The sequence below is a fragment of the Podarcis tiliguerta genome, assembly GCF_965153285.1.
Source record: "Podarcis tiliguerta genome assembly, chromosome: 3".
Lineage (NCBI taxonomy): Eukaryota > Metazoa > Chordata > Lepidosauria > Squamata > Lacertidae > Podarcis > Podarcis tiliguerta.
The window spans coordinates 62,015,227-62,041,703 of NC_139536.1; the positions used below are offsets into that span (position 1 = coordinate 62,015,227).

At 43.2% G+C, this 26,477-nt stretch overlaps 1 protein-coding gene across 1 annotated transcript in view; it reads right to left on the reverse strand.

Moving 5' to 3' along the window:
- ENPP3 (ectonucleotide pyrophosphatase/phosphodiesterase 3) overlaps window positions 1-26,477 on the reverse strand; it is a 46,610-nt gene extending 20,133 nt beyond the window's left edge. The window contains exons 1-13 of the mRNA XM_083434917.1: window positions 26,226-26,477; window positions 16,844-16,916; window positions 12,912-12,972; window positions 9,137-9,234; window positions 7,890-7,969; window positions 6,423-6,542; window positions 4,791-4,900; window positions 4,305-4,370; window positions 3,817-3,889; window positions 2,997-3,105; window positions 1,704-1,832; window positions 1,052-1,083; window positions 375-502 (exon numbers count right to left, since the gene is read on the reverse strand). Coding sequence (XP_083291043.1) covers window positions 375-502; window positions 1,052-1,083; window positions 1,704-1,832; window positions 2,997-3,105; window positions 3,817-3,889; window positions 4,305-4,370; window positions 4,791-4,900; window positions 6,423-6,542; window positions 7,890-7,969; window positions 9,137-9,234; window positions 12,912-12,972; window positions 16,844-16,916; window positions 26,226-26,342 — 1,196 coding nt within the window. The 5' untranslated portion in view covers window positions 26,343-26,477. The remainder of the gene's footprint in view (window positions 1-374; window positions 503-1,051; window positions 1,084-1,703; window positions 1,833-2,996; window positions 3,106-3,816; window positions 3,890-4,304; window positions 4,371-4,790; window positions 4,901-6,422; window positions 6,543-7,889; window positions 7,970-9,136; window positions 9,235-12,911; window positions 12,973-16,843; window positions 16,917-26,225) is intronic.

Below are 26,477 nucleotides of genomic sequence, written 5' to 3' on the forward strand. Positions count from 1 at the left end.
CAAACGACTGTGTCATACTTATGGTAATATTTTATTCTCTTGTTAATTATGCTGTTTTAAATGTGCATTTTATATTTGACTTCACTTAGCAATGTGTAGTTTTTTAAAATGTTTTAATGTTAACTTTGTTAGTGTTAAATATGTATTCTGTAGTTGACCTCCTTTGTAATGTTTTATTTTGAAATCTTTAAGATAACATTTTAGTTTTCTGTTAATTATGTTGCTTTGACTGTATACTTTATATTTGACTTTCTTCAGAAATGTTTGATTCTGGATGTATTAATATGCTGTAAACCGCTTTGAGATTTTTCTTAAAAATATAAAGTGGTATAGAAATGATGAGGATGATGATAAGGTCACTATCAGTACCATACCTCACACCCAACCACTGCCGCTGCATCATAAGGTGAACTTTGTCAATACGGATATTGTTAACGTAGTGCAATCGCTTCGGCAAATTTGGAGTCAAGTAGGCTTTGAGGTGCTGTGTGGGCTTTCGGCACTAAAATTGGAAAAGTGAACTTGTGAGATCTTCACATTGCAGAACACAAAGACACAAATAGATACTTCTAACCACAGAGAAGAAAGGGTATGCTGTAATTCCTTCATGAAAACACCAGACAGGAGTCACAAAAGTTCTTACCGATGGCAGTGTGCTGATTTTCCTAACAGAAATTCATGGCTGTGTGCCACAGAACAAAGTTAGGATGCTACCTTAATTGATATATGCCAGTATTTGCACATTTAAAATTATTAATCCTAACCCCTATAAAAAATTGTGATCTATATATTGATATAGGTTACATGTAGCACATCTGCCAAAGAAAACAACATGAGTCTACTGCAGAAATTACACTTTGGGGAAAAATGCATCATCTACATTGTCAACTGCCCTGAAATCTATGGATGAAGCCCCCTTCATCCATAGATCTCAGGGCAGTTGACAATGTACAATATATAAATCTACTGATAATAATAATAATAATAATAATATACTTGCTGTTTTCTTACTAAAGCTACAAGGAAAATGAGAGATTAAATGCTTACTCACCGTAAGATTTTTAACAATGCCTGCTGAATCAACTGTTTGGAAGAAAATCAAAACATTAGACTCTGGATTCAAAATTACATATAATTATCCAGCCCCTTTAATCCGTTTTGACATTTTGTAAGAATTTAAGAACCCAATCTGGGTTCAAGCTTGGCTGTGGGACTGGGTCATGCTTTTTTGCCCTGATGGGTGACTTTTACAAGGAGTGGGGTGAGCAAGCGTGACTTTGCTTCTGCTCCTTGATTTCTCTGCAGCTTCTGGTACCATTGACCATGGTATCCTCCTGGACTGATGCCATGAAATGGGAACTGGGGGAACTGTGCTACAGTTGGTTCCAGTCCTATCTATTGGGCTGCATCCAGAAAGCAGCATTGGCAGAGTGGATTTCAGCTAACTGGCAGTTATGCTACAGGGCTGATGGGAATTGTAGCACATAACATCTGAAGGGTACTGCGTTGTCAAAGGATGACCCAGAGGGATGTTGAGTTCTCCCTCGCTCCTTTTGGTCTTTTCAGCAATGGATGGACAGCCATCTGCTGAGGATGCTCTAGATTTCCTGTTCTGAGCAGGGGTTTGTGCTAGATGGCCTGCACAAACCATCCCTCCCAGCTCTCTAATTCTATGGATCTATCATCCTATGTCCAACGCTTACATGAAAAGAAGTCTTTTGGAATATTCCTTGATCGAATACGAGGTGCCGGTCCTTCGTACATATAAAAATGAACGTCCTCAAAATAATCTGTCATGAATTCCATCTTATCACAGAATGTCTGATCCATGCCTATGGAAAGAAAAGAGATGGTTAAACTATTCAACAAATATTGGGAGTGGCCACCAAGACCATACAACTATCAGGGGTACGTGCAGGAGCCAGGCCCTGTGACCAGTAGGGCGTCGCAGGACTGGGGCCTTCCTAAGTTTGTTCTGGAGAGGCAAGGTGCAGGTGAGGCCACTTGGTAACTCACTGCACCTGGTGGCAAGAGCCGGGAAGGGATGTAAGGTCAGCATTTCCCATTGGCTCTTTGCCACAGCAACACGTTTCCTGCCTTGCTGCGTTTGGCTTCTTGATCCTCAGACCTTGGCTTCCTGACTCCCTGCTTCTTGACCCTTAGACCCTTGACTTCGGGACTCCTTGCTTCTCGACCCTCGGACCCTTGACTTCGGGACTCCTTGCTTCCTGACCCTCTGGACTCTCGTTCCTGCTCCCACCACACCACCTTGCCCCTGGTCCCGAAGTCCTCAGCCAGGAATTTGATCGCCCGTAGACCGGACCGTGACAACAACACCAGTCCTGAAAGACCTATATTGGCTTCCAGTACGTTTTCGAGCACAATTCAAAGTGTTGGTGCTGACCATTAAAGCCCTGGCGCCTGCCCTGTGGAATGCCCTCCCATCTGATGTCAAGGAATAAACAACTATCTGACTTTTACAAGACATCGGAAGGTTTTAGAGAAGACATTGGAAGGTGTTAGAGAAGATTTTAAAGTTTGATGTTTTATTCTGTTTTAATATTCTGTTGGGAGCCGCGCAAAGTGGCTGGGAAAACCCAGCCAGATGGGCGGGGTATAAATAATAAAAATTATTATTATTATTATTAGTTTGCAAGATCAATAAAGGTCTATGCTGAGACACAAAAGGGGCTGGCCCAAGATATTTTGTTGACTGAGGCAAAGGGCAGGATAACGTCCTGCTCACCCCGCCCATTCCCTGAGCAGCCAACCAGACGAGAATCTTACTTCAACACTAGTGATGGGACAGCATCCCCCAGCACCCCCGTGAGCTGTAGACTAAGGTTAGGGGGTTCAGGCAGACCACAAGGCACATACAGCTCTGTCCTCTGAACACATCTTGCCATCCTTCCCTCCTCAGGCATCTGTTGCCTGAGGTGGTTGCCTCACCCTGCCTAATGATAGCACCTAATGATGGAAGAACAAAACAGTCATACCATGATCAGCCACAAGTATGATATTGACACAATTGTCCAATTTTCTTTGTCTTAGACCTTCCATTAACATTCCCAGGGTCTCATCTGCCTTTTGTAAGGCTTTAACAGTCTAAAACAAAAGGAGAAAAGATTTCAATAGCGTTTCCCCTTCAAAGTGTGTTCAAGATCAAGTATACCATAACAGAATATGGGACAAAACAGAACAAGCATACTTTTGAATTTATTTTTTTATTGCCTCCTGCTGTTTTTAAAGGTATTTTTGAACTGGAGTCCCATTTAGTACATCAATTCATTCATATTCAGAGATTCTTGTGTATTGGGTTAATCAGAACAAGATGTATATTATCATCAATATTACACAATCCTTTTAGGATGCACAGTGAACTATAATATACTGTAACAATCTCCAGGTTCTGCTCTCTGGGTAGTCACGCAGAACCCCAATCCTGATTAGGACAATGGAGTAGAGGGAGAGTAGCCTTTTTTTTTTCCATCCCCATACTTATTTTCTGTTGGAAAACCCCAACCCACTCCAGTATAACTAGATTATGATGCTTACATCCACTTTGTCTGCTTACACCCTTACTGTCTGGTCCTCTGGTGTGTTAGGAGGTTGGATGATGGGCTGTGTAAAATACGTTAGTTCATAGAATCATAGAAGGGACCCGGAGGGTCATCTAGTCCAACCCTCTGTGATGCAGGAATCTCATCAGTTCCTAGCTGATGCTCAACTTAGCTTGCAAGCTATGTCACATGACTGTGGTTTGTGTATCCTACATGTTTATTTATGGCTTATAGGATTGGGAAAAGAAAAACTTACTTCACCATGAACTGGTCCATATGCATGTCCTGCTGAGTCGGGTTCCTCAATGTACAATGTATAGAAATCAGGCCTAGAGTTCAAAAGAAAAGTGCATTGTGATTGCATGGAAAGGAATCTTGGCCAGCCTTCACTCAAAGGAAGGTGCAGAAATGTCCACAAGGTTAAACTTTTTTTTTAGAACAGAAAGCCACCAGCTGGATGTGTGCCTTATAAAAGTAGTACAAAAGATTAAAATGAAGTATATTAACCAAAACAGAATAAGAACCAAAAAATACATCCAGACAGATCTAACAAATCTCACCCTGCCCAAAAAGAGGCGACATATACCGAAAGCCCTCCAGATAAAACCTAGGTAAAAAGAAATGTTGCAGAAAACACACACACACCCTGGCAAAAGATCCTTAGTATATAATAAATAGGCTTGATAAACATTTCAACCATTTCACAAGAACGAAAGCACTGCCAAAAGCTTCCTAAACTGTTACCTTTCAGATTTTGGGAGTTCAAACCACTTCAGCAGCTCTGTAACTCTTTGTTCAAATGTAACTGACCTGCAAAGAATAATAATAATAATTGTTATTATTTAGCCATCAGGGAAATTTATTCTGCAACAGAACAATGATGCAGACCAGGAACAGGGAACTTGTGGTGTCTAGATTTCATGCCCCAGTAACGTTTCTCACATGAAAATAGGGACATGCTATTCTACATGAGGAAGTTCCCCTGTATGTGTATACGGCATATACAAATACATCTGTCACCTTGAGCCAATTACAGCCTCTCAGCCTCCTTACCTCAAAGGAATGTTGTAACGAAAAAATATGTGAGGGAAAGGATCATGTATAACACCTTCAACAGATAAATAGAATGAAATGAAATTTTAGCTGTAAGATGTCTTGAGTCCCTGTCAGGGGAAAAGGTAGGATATAACAACAACAATTTCTTTATCTTTTTTTTAAACTCCAACTTACTTGTTGTACACCTTAAAGATATTAGGGTATGTTCCATTGATTTTTGCATCGGATCCGGGCCAATAGTAGGTGCCAGCTTTCAACCCTTGAAACATTGCTGTATGCCAAATCTGCAAGAAGATACACAGATTCAGTATCTGAAACATAGACAGATCTTCATTTTAATAGCACAAACTCATTTAAAACTCTCCATGCCCCAAGGTCTTGAGGGAACCCCAATCAACATGCTAAAATCATGCTAATAACTATGAGATACAAGGTCTTTTTTGAAGAAGCACCTTTGCTAGGGAACTGCCTGTCATTAAGGGGTTGCAATGTTGGTTCAATCAGTTCAACAAAACTATTTTTTCCTATGTGGATTTCAAGTGAGCGAGCTACTAGGTCTACACATTCCCCTCCAATGGCAGATGAATCAAAGGCAAACATTCCCTTGAGCTACCTCAGAGCCTGAGGCAATCCAGGACCTGAATGGTCTGAGGTGAAGCAAGCTGGTTGCAAGGCTTCAGAAGCACCATAGAGCTGTGCCACCATAGAGCCTTGGAATAACATTTTATTTTTCTTGCCCAATTTGATACATTTTTGTATCTTCCGCAAATGTCCCCAAAGGTAACTACCAGGCAGTGAAGAGGAGGAGGAGACGGTGGCAGAGAGGGCACACTTAGTGATTTATCTCAAAGCCTGGGCAAGCTCATATATGGAGATACAGTTCTTCAGATAGCCTGACCCAAGCCAAATATAACCAGCACTTGGAATTGTGCCAGGAAATGGACAAGTAGTCGCAGGAAGTGTCTGTTCTGCCTGTAACCAGCTCCAGTCAGAAATCTCATCTCAGGCTTTTGGACTCAAGCTTCCAAACACTTTTCAAAGGCATCCTCATACACAGCATGTTACTGTAATCCAAATGGGATGTAACTAAGGCATGTAGCCAGATCAGCCATCTTTAGGAACGGGTGCAGATGGCACACTAGTTTTAAAATGTGCTAATGTACTGCTGGCCACTACTAAAACCTGAGCATCTAGGCTCATGCTTGAATCCAGGAGTGCACCTAAGTTGTGAACTTGAGTGTAATGCAATCCAGCAAAAATTGGATCCCTAATCCTTGGTTAGCCTTTGACTGATCAGGATAACCTGTATCTTGCCTAGATACATCCTCATCCAGTCGATTACTGACACCACACACTGGTTTAGCACTGAAACAGCTTCCTCAGATTGAGATAGAGTTGGGTGTCATCTGCATATTGGTGGCACTGAACCCCCAATCCCTGGGCAGCTTCCTGTCAATGTTAAATAGCATGGGGACAGGATAGGACCCCGAGGGATACCAGAGGCCAATGACCAGGGCAGAGGCAGATTTAGGAGAGTGTGACTGGTTACAGAGCTTCGGGGGTACCGCAGTGGGCACCACAACTATGTTGTAGAATGGAAGACGAGAGGAGGGGGTGCCGAATTATGGCATCACACTGGCCAGGGCATTGAACAGGAGTTCCACAGCATCCCCTGCTGGGCTTGTCCCTCCAAAAAGGACTTGGAGTCACTGTATGAGAGAAATCAATTTTATCTGTCTATCCACCTGTCCACCTCATTCACATGTAAAGTGGGGAGCAAATCGAGAAACAGCAAATGGCACTTACAGGTTGACCACCCCACCATGCAGGATTATTCTTGGTATCTGAAGAAAGCGAAAAGTTCTGGTTTAATTTTACATCGTACATGTTGTTGTCAATGATGCCATGGGATTCTGGGTACAAACCCTGGGGAAAGAAAACAGAAACTGAGTGTACTCTGTGTCTTGCTATGTACATTGGGTCGCATCACTAGAAGCTAATGCTGCTAATGTCAACCCCATTTATTGTCCACTAACAATGAATTTAGCAGTCCAACTGCCCATCTCTGTGTAGCCAAAACTGCACTCTTGAAACACCAGAGGGACCTGTCAGCAGGCTTGCAGAAAGTTTTTAGAACTAAAGCAAAAACAGCAAACCAAGGTGAGAGAAAGCCACGAAAACAGCCTAGCATGACAGAATAAGTGGGGCAACAGGACTGGGGAACTGGGTGAGACAGGAGGTGGAATGGTACATCACAGAAAAGGGCATGGCTGGCTGAACTGAAATACTCTACCTAGCAGCAACTTTTGGTTTCAACCTTCTGGTTTCAACAAACAGAAGTAAGATTGTTACCTGATACATGCATGGATTAATCACCCCTTATTTGCTCCTAACTATCATTTTGCAAAAGAGAGCTTTAACTGTTAAGTCCTATGAATGTTTCCTTAGAGGTCTGTACTACAGATTTTTAAATGACTAGTAAGCCACCTCATGAGAATAGAAGACTCCCTTGAAAAGACCCTGATGTTGGGAAAGATCAAGGGCACAAGGAGAAGGGGATGACAGAGAACAAGATGGTTCGACAGTGTTCTTGAACATGAGTTTGACCAAACTGCAGGAGGCAGTAGAAGACAGGAGTGCCTGGCATGCTCTGGTCCATGGGTCATGAAGAGTCGGACACGACTAAACAACTCAACAACAAAAAGTAAGCCTGCTTAGAATTAAAGCCCTAGACTGTATATGCACCTGCATTTAAAGGACACCCCCCCACACACACACAAAAATCCTAGGAAGCTCACATACCTACAATTCCCAGCACCCTTAAGAAACTATAGTTCCCAGGAATCCTGGTGTGTGTGCTTTAAATGTATGCTGTGCATGCAGTCTAAGGCTCTAGAGACACAGCAGTGAAATTTCCATAAGGAGGGACGTCAATCGCCTGTGCCAAACACATATTCCTATGTCCTGCTTCCACCTCTCATCAAACGGGCTATCATTCTAGTACCAAAACAAATCTGTTTACTTTAGGTGGACCTTTTGGGAATGAAGAAGCTGGTGTTTACTTTCTTCTGCTTTGTTGTTGTTTTAGATTCTTGTTAGATCATTATTACGGTTTGGTGGGAATCTAATGTCGTTCACTGTGTGTTTGTTCGGAGCAGAAAGGTGGGATATAAACATTTTTAGAAATGAAATAAAGCACCTAGCTTTTAAAACAATAGCGACACAGCAGAAGTAATGGCGACAAAAAAAGGCACACACAAAAAAAGTACTTACAGTGACAATAGTATAGTGGTTTACAAAGGTTTTGGTTGGATAAACAGCTCTCATGTACTTTGAATGGGTCCCGCATGTTTCTGCAACAAATGGTGCTTTGTAAATATAGTAAATTACGGTATAACCATTACATAATATGACATATATGCAAAACACAGAGCATGCACACCTCTTTTAAAACTTATTAGGAACATAGGAAGCTGCCTTACACTGAGTCAGATCATTGGTCAATCTAGCTCAGTATTGCCTACGGTATTTGGAGCTCTCCAGAGTCTTTCTCACCCTTTCCTAGAGATGGTAGGGATTAAACCTTGGACCTTCTGTGCACAAAGGTGATGTTCTACCACAGAGCTACAGCCCTTCCCCAAGGCCCCTGCTTGTAAAAAATGCTTTTCATAGAACATTTCCCGTTAGCCAGAATGTGGGCATTTTTCTCTGGGTCTAATCCCCCCCTCCCTTTTCGACTGCAAGATGCATCTTGCAATGACTGACACTGCATAGCTTTTGCAGGTCAGTCACACCTGTTTGCTCAGGCTTGTGAAGGGTGGAGGTGAGAAGATGCTTCTCCCACTCCCTGCGTTGTGTCATGCTGATTTGCCTCTGCTTTTATTATTATGTTCCATTGTTGTTTTTCTTGCGGTTTTCCTTATGCTGTCATATTATGCAGCCAGCCCTGGGTCTTCAGACGGAAGGATGGATAATAAATCTCAATAATAAATAAAGTAGCAGGGAGAGGCTGGGGTTAGAAAATGACATAGAACATCTCCTCTCTTTGAGGGACTGCCTGGTCCAGCCTGGTTTCATGACAGGGAACAAGGAAGGACAGCAGGGGCCTTGAAGCTGCAACAGCTGCATCTGGGCAACAGACAGACAGAGCAGGCACGCAGGCTCACTCACCTTGCAGGTCTATTTAAACTGTAGCATATTTATTTATTTATTTATTTATTTATTTAATATAAATCTGAATCTGCACATTCACAGTACGCACCCAAATTTCATGCAAATCTGTGCCCCTTTTCTTCTTTTTGGGAAGATGCTTTTCTTTCTTTTTTGACAGTGCAAAGTAGGTCACCCTACTTTAAAGTTCAAGCAGCAACTCCCTGATCCACCTCCTCTGAGACCCTATTTTCCTCCCCCTCTGCTAAATTTCAACACTAGCAGCAATACCTATATGCAAGTAATTCAAACATTTCTTTCTGCAGAATGAATTTTTAAAAATTATTCATCCTCAGAACAAGATGACTTACTGAGCTTTCCAATATTTGGCAGTAAATAGCCCCAAGTTTCCAAGTATTCTGCCCTGAAGCCATCCATTGAAAAAAGAATAAGCGGTGGCAGATCGAACCTGAAGGTAAAGAACACAGAGTCAAAAGTCAGGAGGATATTTGGGTGCTTGCTGAGAAACATTAGTTGCCATCTTCCTGAAGAAATCAAAGATTAGACAGTCCAAATATGAATGTTAGAAACACTGTGGGCAGGATTCAAGTAATGAGTCACATCAGTGGAAGCCCTGTGCAAGGACTTTCATTTGTATAATGGGACTTCCCCCCTCCTCTCCCTGCCACCACCCCAAAATTGGGTCAGGAGGTCAGGGGGACCCTCCAGTACATTGCTAGATGGAACAACTCTCCTTGTCTTTTCCCATTGCACAAACTTAAATGTGTGCAGACTTAGAAGAGTGTCATGTTGAATTGTTCCCTGAATTGATTATAGGTCACAGGGGAACTAAAAGGAAGGCTGGCTATTGAGGGAAAGTCATGTTCCTCTGGCTGCCAAAACCACTTCAGCATAGTATGGAAAAGGGGGCCTTGCCATGGACTAGCTCCTCAATCAAAGACCAGTAAAAGTGTGGGAAAAGACCCCTGAAAGTACATCATTCCCAATGTAGGAAGCTGCAGACCTCCTGAAGCTCATCCATGAACCTCCTGGGGTCCATGGACCACAAGTTAAGAAACTCTATTGGCATCTGTCTGTCTCAAGAGACAATGGAGAACGCCTCTGAAGATGAAGTCAAACTGCTGGAGAATCACAGCACCTGCTGTGGCTGCAAGGGCTCCACTCCAGATTTGTGTAGGCTTTACTCTTTAGCCTTTTCTTCTCCTTAAGATACTCTGCAAAGCAGTGGGTACAGATTTTTCCTTGGGATTTACTCACAAATGAGTATAGCCACAAGCCAGAGGAGATTTAGGATCAGAGTTTTCCTTCTCCTAGATGGGCTACCTTCCCAGGTGGACAAGCCCTATCTGCTCCCCATTTCCCTCTACAGCACATGCAGAAACCACCTTCTTGACTGTTGGACACATTGTTGGTCTTGTCCTCTCAATCCACCACAGCCTGTATTCACATGCGGAGAAATCCCTAACTCACCTGTAAAAAGGTAAAGGTATCCCCGCCCATACGGGCCAGTCGTGTCCGACTCTAGGGTTGCACGCTCATCTCGCTCAAGAGGCCATGAGTCGGCGCTGTCCGAAGACACTTCCGGGTCACGTGGCCAGTGTGACATAGCTGCTCTGGCGAGCCTGCACCAGCGCAGCACACGGAACGCCGTTTACCTTCCCGCTATAAAGCGGTACCTATTTATCTACGTGCACTTAAGGGTGCTTTCGAACTGCTAGGGGGGCAGGAGCTGGGACCAAACGACGGGAGCTCACCCCGCCGCGGGGATTCGAACCGGCGACCATACAATCGGCAAGTCCTAGGCACTGAGGTTTTACCCACAGCGCCACCCGCGTCACCTGTAGAGTGTTATAAAACCTGCTGTAGATATGTCATAACACTTCTGCTGTTCTTTTTCAAAGGCAGCCAAAATAGGACAAGTAAGAAACCCATTTATGATTTTATGGAAGACTATTGATCAAAGACTCAATGCACATAGACACTTACATCATACATGGTGATAAGCCAGAACTATAAGCAATCTCCTGACCAGTTGGTCCCTACATGATAATCTACTACTGCTTTATGATTTCATAACTCATTAACCGATTTGAAAATGATTAAAGTAAGTTGAGAACCAATGTAAAGTGCAACTATTGATTTAGGGGTCAATTATGCATTTATAAAGCCCCTGAAAAACCCTAGCATAAAACATACATGTTTAAAATTCAGAACCTCCTAATCTTTCTGCAAATGCTTTTCAGGATTGCTCTTTTGCTCCTGACTTACTTTTCTTTTAATCTTTCATGCATGTTTGTGTGCTTTGAGCATCAGTGCAAAGCCTCAGCTGAGAAAGAGCATGCTTGGGGTTGCCCCAGTAGATAAAATTCACTATCAGTTACTGATACTACCTACAACAAGATAGTGTTTGTAGGAAAGCTGTCAGCTGACTGTACTCAAGACTAAGGGTCAAGTTACACATAACATGCTAATGTCTGTAGCAAAAAAACAACAACCCTGGTGGCTCCTTCCAAAGCAGGGGCAATTCATGGAGGGGCAATTTGGAATGGAGAAAGGACAGGAGGGAGGAGGTGCAAATTTTCTGATGCAACTTCCCCTTCCAAGGTCACTTTTCCCTCCATGGAGTTCCAAACACCTGAACATTTGTATTGCTCTGTGAAGAGACCTGCATGAAGTGTTCCAGGGTTCATGGGATTCCCATCTGTCTTTTCAAATTGGAAGTGTAGGTTATAGGCACTTCATAAAGGAGCACAGGTGCTCCTTAGAACCCCTTAGAGTGGGTTTCAGAGATTCCTGCAAAGGGATCCAGCAGAGGATCTGTTAAGGAATGTGTTTAATGTTTATTTCACATGAATTGGTAATGCTGACTCATTCCCTACAGTGCAACTCTCTTATCTCTGTTGCTGGGCAGAATTTGTACCGAGATATGGAACGAAAGTTGCAGTGTTCGGTGCTGGGAAAGTGTGGGAGATCTGAACCGTGGAGACTGACTGGAATCGTGGAAGAAAACAAAACACTTTGTGAAGAGCTGCAAGGACTTTGGAAGCAGCTGAAGTCAGGACTTGCTGTGGACTTTGGGGCAGCAAGAATTCTGAAGCCAAGAACCCTCTCTGGGATCAGAGGGAGATGACTACTTGTAAAAACTGTGTATGGTGTGTGTATATTGTAGTGTATGTCTGTGTATGCCAAGTACAAGTGAGCTCTGCTAAATAACTGTTTCATGTGACGAGCGCAACTACTTGACTGAGCTTCTGTGATGCATGTACACAGAACACACCCAAGAAGATCTCATGATGGAGGATGAAGGACGTGCATGTTCTTGTTGCAGGTTTGGGCAGCTCAAAGCACAGCAACAGAGAAAGTGTTCTCCAAATGCAATGCAGGAAATGAGAAAGAAGGCCTATGCAGCAGTTACACAGAGGGTAACTGCAGTGGTGCACAGATAAAATAGGCTGTCAGGATGGCAGAGCAGAGGCAATGCTGTGGCAAGGTAAAAAGAAAAAGGAAATCTGAAAATACCATTAGGGTACAGCACTAAAGTTTTTCTCAGAAGTCGCTGTAATTATTCATGAACTTGCAGAACGATCTAGCCCACACATTTTGTATGGTCTTCTAAGCTGTGACTAAGGGACGCGGGTGGCTCTGAGGTCTAAACCACAGAGCTTTGAGCTTGCCAACCAGAAGGTCGGCAGTTCGAATCCCCGCGACAGGGAGAGCTCCCATTGCTCCGTCCATTCTCCTGCCCACCTAGCAGTTTGAAAACGCATCAAAGTGCAAGTAGATAAATAGGTACCGCTCCGGTGGGAAGGTAAACAGCATTTCTGTGTGCTGCTCAGGTTCACCAGAAGTGGCTTAGTCATGCTGGCCACATGACCTGGAAGCTGTCTGCGGACAAACGCCAGCTCCCTCGGCCTATAGAGCGAGATGAGCGCCGCAACTGCAGAGTCGTCCACGAGTGGACCTAATGGTCAGGGGTACCTTTACCTTTACCTTTAAGCTGTGACTAACATCAACTTGGAATGATGTTTCTCAATAAATAATAAACAACTGTGTGCTTATTTACATAACAAAACCACAAAAAATACAGACATCCTAAGTGAACAGTTGTGAATACATTAATCTTACCCTTCTGGACACTGAGCTGTGTTAGAAGAGGTACAACTTTCCTTCGACCAAGATGTTTCTTCTGGAGGAGGAAAAAACATACAAAAAGATGCATTTGAATCAAAGAGAAAGAACTGAGTCAGTTCTTAGCTTCACCTCAGATCTTTGTGAAAGCCTGTTTGAATGTCATAAATGCTTTTTTAAAAAATTGTTTAGCCAAGCCCATCCAGATATGTAGAAGCCATTCTTTATGTGGTTGTATACCATCTGAAGGAGTGGGTGTGTAGCTTGTTGATACTTCTAGATGCTTTGCAGCTTCTTGAGGCACAAGTGGCCTCAGTGGCACAGAGTGTTTTTCATCCATCTTTGGTTGGTGACCCAGCTGTCTGGATAGGGATAGCCTAATTACTGTTGTCTATGCTCTGATAACCTCTTGGGTAGATTGCTGCAATGTGTCATATGTAGGACTGCCCCTGAAGACATTTCGGAAACTACACCTGGGGCAGAATTCGGCAACCAGGTTGCTTACTGAGGCAAGAGCATATTACACCAATCCTGGTCCAACTGCACTGGCTGCCAATTAGTTTCCTGGCCCAATTCAAAGTGTTGGTTTTGACCTATAAAACCTGAAACAACTCAGGATCACAATGCCTCAAGGACCGCCTCTATACATATGAACCGACTCAGACCCTGCAATAACATCTGAGGCCCTTCTTCATGTGTCTCCTCCATGAGAGGTCCAACCCCACCTTTGGCTGATTAACATCCTATACGCTTTTAAATATGTTTGTGGAAGAGGTTGGGTGAATGGAATTACAAGATGGTGGCATCAAGATAGAATAGACAGAGAGAGCCCAAGCTATGCATGCATGCATGCATGCATGAATGAATAAAGTAAGTTAAAGGCACAGTGAAGATTGCACACGCTCAGTAGTTTCCTGGAGTCACAGAATGTTGTGCATCAATTAGAAAAGCAAAATGGAGGGGTGGAGGATGAATTTGGTTGCTTGAGCCCTTCATATCTTAACAGTATCCAGAATAATAAAGTTAGTGTGGAATACGAGCATTTAGGGAGTGAGGATATAATGCAACCTGTTGCTTTCTCCAATTGTATTGCAGCTGCTTCATTTGGTCAATAATACTCATTTCAGGAAACATACTTAGCTATGCATGAGAATGCTTTTGGAACTGTTCACCTTTGCAAGTGCATCATTTTCTCACAATGCTCAACTCGGTGACTATGAGAAGCCCACAAGCAAGAACAAAACAGCACTCTCCCCTCCTGCAGTGTCCAGATACTGGTATTCAGAAACATAATCCCTCCGACCATGGAGGCAGAACATAGCCATTGTGGCTAGTAGCCACTGGTAGTCTTCCATGATTTTGTCTAATCCTCTTTTTAAAGTCAGTTGGCTATCTGAACCTGCTAAGCAAGCAAGTTCCTTGGTTTAACTATGAAGTATCTGAACCAAATTTGTTTATGCTGGCTAGGGTTGATGAGAGTCCAACATCAGGGGGTACAGGTTCCCCATCCCTGCCCCACAACAATGGCAGGTATGCCTCAATCTGGTGACCTCCAGGTGTTTGGGGTTAAACAATCCTTGATCACTGGCCATGCTAGGTGAGACATGATGGGTGTTGGACTCCAACAACAGGTTGAGGAAGAATAACTAAAGGAGCAGGTGCCTCCTTAGCTGTTGTTGTTTTTTAAAAAATTATTTTATTCTTGTAAACCTAAGGGTTCCTATCAGCATGTTGATCATAGAATCATAGGGTTGGAAAGTACCAAAAGAGTCATCTACTCCAAGGCAGGAATCTTTTGTCCAATGTGGGTGTTGAACCCATAACCCTGATATTAAAAGTTTCATGCTGTACCACCTATCCCAGCTGTGTTCAAACCTAGTCAGCACTCACCACTTGAGTTTATTATTAGATGGAATGCTGTGAACCTTAATTCCTAGGATGTTCAAAACATATTTTAAGATCAGTCAAGGCTGAGAATTCATATTCTCGTCATATCTGGAGAACCATTCATCCATGAATTATCAAATATTTTTGGTTATAGTACTTTGGAATGTGGGTGTGCTCAGATTTCAAATATTATTTCATTTCTTCTAACCTACACTTTTACTTTGGCACAATGTTAGGTACACAACATTCTATGACTGGTTCGTGTAGGCTTCATGGGCATTTATTGTGCAGCTTTCAGTTGCTTTTGGGTGGAAATGCAATTTCCCCACGAGGGCAATTTCCCCATGAGGGAAATTTGGCAGAACAAATTGATAGAATACATATAATTAGTAACCATGATCATGAAACTGAGGAAGGACGAGTTAAAGATAAGAGAAGAGTGGAGGTGTTTTGGAGATTATCTTAGAAGGTATAATATACAAATTAACCTACAAGTAGGAGTTAACATATGAGAAACAGGTAACATCAAAAAGGAAGACTTGAAATGATAATGGGTGAAATATTAAGATGTGCAACAGATCAAGATTTCCCTAGAAAAATGCCACAGAGAGATGGATTGGGAAATCTTAGGAAAAGAGATATGTGATGGATACTGCACTGTATGTGTATAAAAGCTGTTAAAATTTCATAAATAAAAGTTAAAGAAAGAAAGAAAGAAAGAAAGAAAGAAAGAAAGAAAAGCTTTTCATGTCACCTTATCTCCCTGCCTGTGGCAAATGGTAACAGCAATGATTTTCTAATATAATTGTAACATTTCAGATCATTCTGAACTATGGACACCTATAATTCTGTGCGCAATTAGAAAACAAGTACAGTACAAAATCAATTTCTTCCCTTGTTACAAAGAAATGTTAACAGACTTCCAGCACTATTCATATTTCTATGTATAAATAGAGGATGCAATCCATTGAAAGTTAAATCTGTTTTAACAAACCTTTGTTACTTCATATTCCCTCCCCCCAATCCAAATTGAAAACTAGAAGCCAAAGGGGAAAAGATTTGTATAGAGGAGCATTCAGTCATGTCACACACACACACACATCTCCAGATGTTTGATGTGGCAGAGCCTGAACAGAGTCTGACCTACCATTAGGCAGAGTGAGTCAGCTGCCTCAGGCGGCAGATTGATTTTATTTTATGTCAACCATTGGTGTACTGTTTAATTTCAGTCTTGTAAGCAGTGTACAACACTCAATACAATAAGACTCAAAATGAGTTAAAACTATAAAATCAGAGTTCAAATAAAAAGTATGCGGGGGGGGGGGAGTATTCCGAAAGCGCTGTAAGTTCAGCAGGGATGAGGCCTGTCTGATCTCAACTGGAAGTGAGTCCCACAAAATTGGGCCCACACTACTGAATACATGGCTTCTTGCAGATACAAGTCATGCATCTGAGCCATAGGAGACCACTAACAAAGACTGAGCAAGGATAGAAATCACAGTGGCTGGTATTCAGAGGGGAGGCAGTGGCAACAGACCCTCTGGCCTCTCCCCCTGAGCTTCCCTCAGGCATTCCCATATGATGGAGGACAGAACTGTGTTTGCCACACAGCCTGACTTACGCACCTGTTGCCATGACTGAAGTATGATTAAGTACTAATCTGGTTGACTTCTGCTCGTGAAATGGGAAGCAGGCACCATATTGATCTTTGCCTCAGGCAGCAAATGTATTGGGTTGCCCTTGAGCCCAAGGGCATAAGTTTTATCATCTCACTGAGAACTAGACTTGAAGCATATCCCCTGGACAGGGCTGGCCCAAGACATTTTGGCACCTGAGGCAAACGACAAAATGGTGCCTCCGTCCCCGCCAGGGAAGAAGCGGTGTTGAAGATCAAGAACAAAGGGGGAATGAAGATCAGGATCTGCTGCCACAGTGGATCCTGCTCCCTGAGGCAGTCATCTCACCTTGCCTCATGAGCTCTGCCCTAGACCTAAGACATTTTTTACCCCCCTTTTAGTAAATTGAGGAGATTGTGAGATTACCTTCTCGTGTTTTCCTTAGTCCAAGTGCCAAGCCTAGTCCAAGGGATACAGCCACCAAAGAAACTAGAAGAACCTGTTACAAAATAGCACATGTGTCACAGAGTATAAAAATAAGCATATTGCATATATGTGGTTAACAAACGGTCCTTCCCCGTGAATGGGAACAATCTCTTTCTCTCTCTCTCTCTCTCTCTCTCTCTCTCTCTCTCTCTCTCTCAAATGTGGGCCTCTACAGTAGCAAGGGGTTTGGGAACTGCAGCTAAAGTCAGATGGAGCTGAGCCTGCAAGCTGCAGCACACAGAGCTCAATAAAGGTCTGGAACCTATCAGCCTGTCCATTGGGGTGGCAGCTGCTGTAAATCTTTACCTTTGCTCAGCCTGTGTAATGTGCATAAATGAACCATATATCACAAAATGTCAAGAAGGCTTCAATGACTTCATTCCACAGGAAACAGAACCAGAGTAACATACTGAATTTCTGGAGATCTCATTGCTGAGAGAATTGGAATACATGCAACAATGATTGTTTGGTTAGGAGCAAAGGGAGCTGTCTTACAGTCACTCAGGTCATTGGTGTGATCTAGCACAGCACTGTCTACAGTTCTTTGAGCCAGTGGGCACATTTGAAATTTTGAGAAAGTGCCTGGGTGCCAGTCACAAAATGGGGGCATGACATATCATAAAATGAATTTCTGCCTTTTGTTATTATTATTGTTTTAAACATCTTTATTGAAAGTTCAAAATTGCATAATTATATGTGCACTAAAAATAGTAAAGGTAAAGGGACCCCTGACCATTAGGTCCAGTCGTGGACGACTCTGGAGTTGTGGCGCTCATCTTGCTTTATTGGCCAAGGGAGCCGGCGTACAGCTTCTGGGTCATGTGGCCAGCATGGCTAAGCCACTTCTGGTGAACCAGAGCAGCACACGGAAACGCCGTTTACCTTCCTACCAGAGCAGTACCTATTTATCTACTATTTATCTACTTGCACTTTGTCGTGCTTTCAAGCTGCTAGGTTGGCAGGAGCAGGCACCAAGCAACAGGAGCTCACCCCGTTGCAGGGATTCGAACAGCCGACCTTCTGATCGGCAAGCCCTAGGCTCTGTGGTTTAACCCACAGCGCCACCCATGTCCTCACTAAAAATAGTGAGGCATAAATAAAAGAGAGAAAAAGAAAAAAAGAAACAGAACCTGTGTAGAAGGGAAAATAAAGTGGGGGCTGGGGGACCAAAACTGTATACTTTACAGGGTTTTTATTGTACTTCACCAGATCTTGACCTATTGCAGTATTTGTAAGAATGGATTCCAAATATCATTTAATTTGTCCATGGCAAGTCTGCATTTGTATGGCAGTTTTTCATATGTTGCGAGTTCTATTCTATTCTATTCTATTCTATTCTATTCTATTCTATTCTATTCTATTCTATTGTGGAAGGATTTTGTTTACAAAAATTGTGACACATACATTTGGATGTTTGGAATGGTTCTGTTTCTGGCAAAGTGTGTGTGTGTGTGTGTGTGTGTGTGTGTGTTTGCGCATGCCTGAGTATAATAGTTTAAACACTCAAATTAAGTGTTTAAAACTGACAGAAGTAGTTCTATGTTGTTGAGATGTGAGAGTAGCTTTTAATTTAACCCTACTGGAAGTCATGCAGTCTAATCTCTAAAGGGGGACCACATGTTGAGATTTCTGCATTGCAGGGGGTCCAACTTGACGACCCTTGGGGTCCCTTCCAACACTATGATTCCTTCTGACCTCACTGATTATAGCTCAGCAGCAGTGTAAAATCAGACACTGGTCAATGATGGAGTGACTGGCTCTGAAGCCTGCTTGTTCTTCTGCTGATATGCTTCCTCTCTCAAGCCAATCCCAAAACAGCCAGCATAAATTGTCTGGTGTAAAGCTTGCTCATGATACTGAACAGACTGATTGGAGGACCAGCAAATTCAGGTTACTCAGTTACAGTTGATGGGGAGGCAATGCGTAGCAAACCTGCACTGTATCTCCCAAAGATGGGACCTTTTGCAATATGGAAAAGGACAGGGCGATGCACTGACAACACTTGCTTGACACAACATCATCTACCCTCCTCAGAAACAAGTCCGAATGAATGCTCAATAATTTGACAGCATTGTCTAGCCTCCCTGCAAACATATCAGAACTGGCAAGGAACTATTGTCCTCAAGTCCTGCTATTGGGCATCTGTTTGGGCATTGTAGGAAACAAGATGCAAGATGAAATGGACATTCAGCCTGATCCTTATTAGCTTATGTTAATCCACATTCTCCAAGACACTGCTGCAAAACCTACTGTTTAGAACAGCCTAAGCAGGGACAGCATGGCCCAGCAGCCCGGGACATCTCTGTCCAGCATGCTTCACTGAGCTCTCAAATTCAGACAAAAGGGTGGGCAGAACAAAACAGAACATTATGAAACGATAGACAGTTGCTATCACCTCATGAGGAATCCCCCAGATCTGCACAAAGCAGAGGTTACTAAAGTGAAGGGGGGATGTGAGGTGACAGGAAGGAGGTTTGAGTTTTTGAGTAAGGCGGGCACTGGTAACAAGAAGAGAGAACAAAGAGGAGTCCTCCATGAGCTGCTGGAGGGCAGAACCATCTTGGGAGGCTGGGGGAGAGGGACAGGAATGGCATGCAGGATGACTTGGACTGTAATGCTGTGCTGCTATGCAGAACAAGCCCCACATGAGATGTAACACTGTGAATTCTCTCCCTCTCCAAGGAACTCTCTTGATGCATCTAGGTGTAAAATAAACCATATGTCTTAAAATGCTACTGCCTCTGCCGTATCTGAACTCCCAATGGAAACAAGCCCCTGGGTGGAACCCCCTGGAATCTCGCTGCCACTTGGTAGAGGTTGGCCACTTGTGTTTGGTATCTTCCAGATGAGCAAAATCTTAAGAGCAAGATTGTCAGCTAGCTTGTGCAGTTCGAGAAGGTTTAGCTCAGAGGATGGGTTTTGAACATACATGGGTGTTTGCTTGTTAATGAAACATTACCAGGTGTGAAATGCATTGTACAGAGATACCGTGAAAAATGTGAGGTATCTGCATTCTTTATCTCTTCAGCTGAGGAATGGAATAGGCAGAAGTTTGAGTGGAGGGACATCAAGATCATCCCCTTCATTTCTCCCAGTGCCTCTTCTTGCTTGCCCACTTCCAGTCCATCTATCCCTTGCCAGGTTCTCCTCCTCTGCAGTTTTCTTCCCCCATCATCGGAGTCCTAAAACTGTCTCCCTCTCTCTCACTCACACACCCTACCTCCCATATTTCCCATCTTTCCTCTTAATACCAGTTTTACTCCCACCCAATTCCATCTCCCACAGTTCTTCCTGTCACCAGAGAGCTAATATAATCACATACAGAGACCCTTCTTCCCTCTACTAAGCCTTCCTTTAACCCCATTCCCAAGCCATTTACTATTGAGAAAAGTCCCCTTCTTTCTCATCCTTTCCCCTTCTCCTTTCCCAGTCCCTGCCTTTCGGACATTGAGAAACACCACATCATTATGGCAGACCAGTACAAATATTCATTCTCTCTCTCTCTCTCTCTCTCTCTCTCTCTCTCTCTGTGTGTGTGTGTGTGTGTGTGTATGTGTGTAGACACACACAGGTATAATGAGGGTTGATAGCATTGTATAAATCATTGCCATTGTAGCTTGAAAAGATATTGTGGCTTGGGTAAGTGGTGAAATATTTCTACTGATCCTTCTCAATGTCTTTGGATTAAATGTCAGGAATAAACCCATTTTTTTAAAAAAACAACTCCATAGGAATTTTAAATTTTGTAAGGATTTTGAAACAATATGCAAATTAGGCTATCTGGATTTCTTTGTGGTGGTGGAGGAGGAATGTTGTTGTTGGCATCTGTCTGTCTTGAGAGACAATGGAAGAGTGTGCCGTCGGGGGCAAAGTCAAACCATTGGAGAATTACAGTGCCTGCTGTGGCTGTAGAAGAATTAGAATATGGTGGTGGGATGGGGCAACATGAATAAAGCTATATAAGCCTTTATACAACACCAGCAAAAATCGCCAAGGATGAAAGACACATATCATAGCTTTTCTCATCCCATAGATTGATTGCCATACCCAATAAGCGAAGCAAAAGCAAAAGTTTCTATTTAGCAGTGATTTCCAACTTATTTGTAGAAGACCAGCAGAATTGTGTCTTTGTAGGGGAGCCAGAGCTATGGATCCCATTCCCTATCCTCCCATGTCGGCCTTACCTTACGCTGCATATCTCCAACAGCACTACTCTGGATATTGTGTGCAGAGCTCTTCCTTCTTTCCTCCTGTGCTAGGGATATGTGCTGTACTTCCCCAAGTGGAGCCAAAATATGAAGACAGACTTACGCAAACTTACGCAGCATGTGGGAGAAGGAATGGAGACAGGTTCAAAGGATCCAACGCCTACCTCCCAGCTTTCATCCCACCACCCCAGCTTCCATGCTTAGCTGTGTTTTATTTATTCAACTTACAATATTTATAATTGGCACTTCATTCAATGAAGCGGAACGTAACAGTTTCAACGCAGCTGAAAGTACTTTTTCACCTGGTGCATAGTTAAACTATGGCCTTCACTCCCACAAGAGGCACTGATTGCCACCAATCTATGTGGCTTTAAAAGAGAATTAAAATGCTCTTGTGCTTGGCTCCTGCTTTTAGCACACCATTCAAAACTGCATTCAAATGCAGTTTTGAATTGTGTTCTATAGTGAGTACTGCACTGAACCCCTTTTTGTATAATTGGTTCCTGCTTTTGGCATCTGGTTCGCCACCCTGAAAACAGATGTTGAACTAAATGGCTTGTTCCAGTTGGTTCAGCGTATGATGTGTGTGTGTGTGTGTGTGTGTGTGTGTGTGTGTGTTTATCACGACCAATCTCAGGGCAGGGAACAATGCAGCTGAAGCTGATACAGACTGAGCAAACACCATAAGAAATCCAAAATGAAGTAAAACAAATATAATTGAAACCTAAATCTTTAAAATACAGATCTGTATCGGCAAGTACACTCTCACAAAAACACTGCTTAAAGCACCGAGCAGATTTCCATCTCCAGCAATAACTAATTAAAATTAATATCCTGCAAACGGCTGAGCAAATAGGTTTTCACTTGGCCCCAGAATGAGATGAGGAGGCACTAACTATCTCTCCAAGGCAGATGTGGCCCTCCAGAAGTTGCAGGACTCCAGTTGCCATCAACCCCAGGAGGCGTGCCTAAATCATCTATGATGATCATTGTATACTATACTATCTACCCTCAACATACTAGAATTGGGGGTGGGGTGGGGGTAAATGAGCCCCTTTTATCTTTTCTGACATTCTCCTCAACTGTTGTTTATAGCAGTTGTTTACAAGAGGGCTTGCTTTGAATATAACTGGGAGAACTCAGTTCTGTGCATTTTACTTTTTTAAAAAAACACCAAACTGTTATTGAACTTTTTCAATCCTCCTACCTCTTCTGCCACAGTCTTTATGAAAACCAGCGATTCGAGTGAAGGATTAAAGGATTAAAGTTACATAATGACTGGCTTGTAAATATAAGCCTTTGCATATACACAAGTATTTCCTAAAGTGACGTTCCTAAATGTACTTTCTTTTACCTGTCCTGAATTTTCCAAGATTCAGTTTCACTAGATGTCCACGAGTTCAAGTGTTATGACGGGAAAAAAACTTTTCTCTATTCGCTTTCTCCATGCCATGCATTGTATAAACATTGTAGAAACATCTATCATGTTGCTTTTCCCTCACCTTTTTTCTAAGCTGGAAATTCCCACATACTGCAACCTTTACTCATAGAAGAGTTGCTCAGTCCCCTTAACCATTTTGGTTCCACTTTTCTGATTCTTTTCCAACTGTACAATATGCAGTCACACCATAGATTTCTATTATGGCATCATGATTTTATTTTCAATTCTTCTCCTGATGATCCCAGGCATGGAATTGGCTCTTTTCACAGCTGCCGCACACTGAGTCAATATCAAGCTATCTACAGTGATACCTCGGGTTACATTACCTTCGGGTAACGTAATTTCGAGTTACGAACGCAGCAAATGCAGAAGCACTCTATCGTGTTGCGTGTGTGCGCAGAAGCAGCGCCTCCAGATATGGACTTTTTGGGGTAAGTATGGACTCCTGGGACAAATTAAGTTTGTATCTGGAGGGTCCACTGTACTATCTACTATGACCCTAAGGTCTCATTCCTATTCAGTCACTGCTGGTTCAGATCACACGAGTGTTTATATGAAATAAAATTATTATTTTTTTGCACATGCAAACACACCCACAACTTCTGTCCAAAGCCACTTCAACCTGCATGCTTGTTTTTGTAGTTCAAGTCACTTTATTGAAAATTTGGGTTTTCTTTAAGTCAAGGAAAGGCAGGGCACTGTGCTCCTTGCACTGCTGCCAAACTCATGTCTGCTTAACTCATCAAATGCTAAGCTCTCATTCCGATCCTTTAAGTCCTTGTTGAACAGTTCCTCATTTCTGTAACTTTGCACTCTACTATTCTGCCCAGTACCTTGATGGAGTTTGGCCGGGATTATAATCTACCACTGAACACTTAAAGAGATTAAGAGACTACGTAAGTGGTCATGTTTGTCTTTTCCTCATTTATTCAGCAAAAAAAATATGTCTCAAGCTTATGCTGTACAACAGAAGTGTGCGGGTCAATAATCACACAGTTTAAAGATGGAGTGAACTCTTTACAGTGGTACCTCAGGTTACATATGCTTCAGGTTACAGACTTGCTAACCCAGACATAGTACCTCAGGTTAAGAACACTGCTTCAGGATGAGAACAGAAATTGTGCTCCGGCGGCACGGCGGCAGGAGGAGGCCCCATTAGCTAAAGTGGTGCTTCAGGTTAAGAACAGTTTGAGGTTAAGAACGGACCTCTGGAAAGATTTAAGTACTCAACCCATGGTACCACTGTATTAGCAAAAACACAATCTCCTCAGACTTAGTTGTGTGTCGAGCCTAATGAGCTGAGAAGCTCATTCTTGCTGGTCTTCCTGCATGAAAATCAAAAGCCAAGACTGAAAGTCCCCACCTCCCCACAGCTGTTTAAGTCCCCTCCTCTCCAGGCCTTTTTCCAAGCAACTGGAGACTGCACCTGTAGGCAGCCAAACTCTCCTCCTCCATTTTCATGCCTCTTCTGGTTCTGGGAGATAAGTGGGGAGGAGAGCCTGTTGCAGCAGGAGGGGGAGACACCCGTGACACCCGCCTGACTCTCTGCCTGTCGTCCACCCTCATTCCACTCTCCTGCTTCAGCTTCTGCCGCTGATTCTGGACTTTTCTCTGCCAGACTCTCCCAGCTCACTAAGCCCTGTTACTGCTTCAGCTTCCAACACCTCCTCTTCTGCATCTTACCACTCATCATTGCCCAACTACCACTCCCCAAGCTCCAAGCCTTCTTCCCTTGGTTGTTCCCCAGCTGGTTCCTCCTACCATGCCTCTGCTACCAGCAAGTCCATGGCAAGCTGTCACAATAAAATTGCCTAGATCAGGCTTCCTCAACCTCAGCCCTCCAGATGTTTTTGGCCTAGAATTCCCATGATCCCCAGCTAGCAGGACCAGTGGTCAGGGATGATGGGGACTGGGGTCTCAAAACATCTGGAGGGCCGAGGCTGAGGAAGCCTGGCCTAGATAAAGGTAAAGGATCCCTGGACAGTAAAGTCCAGTCAAGCTTGGCTATGAGGTTTGGCGCTCATACCGCTTCAGGCTGAGGGAGCTGGCATTTGTCCACAGTTTTCTGGGTCATGTGGCCAGCATGACTAAACTGCATCTGGCACAGTGGAACACCATGACAGAAGCCTAAATAACACTTGTTGCTTAACATTTTCCCAACTTCTATTTGCTCCCTGATTCTGAACCTGGGAGATGCACATTGTATTTCCATGGGCGTTGGCATTGGGGAAGGGAGTTACAGAAACATAGAATCACAGTTGGAAGTGACTCCAAGGGACATCTAGTTCAACCCCTGCAATGCAGGAACATGGAAGCGTATGTTTCTTGCACTCAGAAGGTCTCAGGTATAATCCATGGTAAAGGTAAAGGGACCCCTGACCATTTAGATCCAGTCATGACCGACCCTGGGGTTGCGGCACTCATCTTGCTTTATTGGCCGAGGGAGCTGGCGTACAGCTTCCGGGTCATGTGGCCAGCATGACTAAGCCGCTTCTGGTGAACCAGAGCAGCGCACGGAAATGCCGTTTACCTTCCCACAAGAGCGGTACCTATTTATCTACTTGCACTTTGACGTGATTTCGAACTGCTAGGTTGGCAGGAGCAGGGACCGAGCAACCCCCGTCGCAGGGATTCGAACCGCCAACCTTCTGATTGGCAAGTCCTAGGCTCTGTGGTTTAACCCACAGTGCCACCCGTGTCCCATAATCCATGGTATCTCTGTATAAAAAGATTAGCTAGCAGGTGATCTGCAGTCCTCTGTCTGGAACCTTGGACTGCCATTACCACCCGGAGTATTATTACTCCTATTACATTTCAATTCCATCCTTTCTTCCAAGGAGCCAAGGGAGCAAACAACAAGCAATGCAACTAAAAATTAAAAACCTATTTTAAACATTTAAAAAAAAATTGAGAACATCTAAAAAATTGGTTTTCACATACTCTCAGAGCTCTAATTTCAGTATTGCCAGGGACCATATCTTTCAGCCCTCAAATGCCTTGGTGAACATGAATGATTTTAAGGGTCAGTGAGGACCTAGATGAATAAACAATAATGGTTTCGGCACATTTGTAGTTATTGCACTTATAGCACATTAGCTTCTAAAGTGCTAACCACTTGGAATCACATTTTCCTGCCTTTCTATCACCATTGGGTAATCACAAGCATTGTCAAAGCTGGCAATATCATCCTTAGGATTGGGAGGGGGTGACACAAGTGACATTTAAGGGCAGTGTCGTTGTCCTCCCTGTATTTCAGAACACATTTTTTTTCCTATTATTTAGTTCTTACATGCTCTGGTTAACTCAGACTGGGATATAGCTACCATGAGCCACTAGGCTAGAGTGGGCTGTGAACAAAATAAATAACAGAAAGCAGCCACAAATGCCTACTATTTTTTACCCACTATTGCAGCTGAGGGGCCAGGCTTTCTTTCATCAACTCTGAAAAAGCCAGGCATTCGTATCCGGCTTTTAGCAGACTGTGAGCTGAGAACATCAACAAGAGTTGTTGGTCTGTTAAAACGACAGTTTTATCTATGCTGCCATGCCCTGCCAGGAAATTTCCAATGGTCCGTGGAAAGTTTATACTGTTAAAACATAATGAAACTTGAGCCAATAATGCAACAAACCGTAACATTAAAAGTTTGAAAAGGAAGCAAAGGGCAATACTTACCACACAAAGTATCTGGTATTTCTTAAGAGTGCTTCTCTTAACAACGTCCTCTGTTTCTGAGCTCATCAGCTCCATCTTGCTGTCCCCCCTTATTCTTGTTTCATGAGCAGAGCTCATTTTTCAGCTTTCCAGACAGTTATCTGTGCAACTTTGCTTTCTCCTTATTGGCCTCTGCCCTTATAGCTCTGCTGCACCCCAAGCGTGTGAATGAGTTCAGAGTCCTTGATGCTGTGGCATGAGGAAACAATCAGA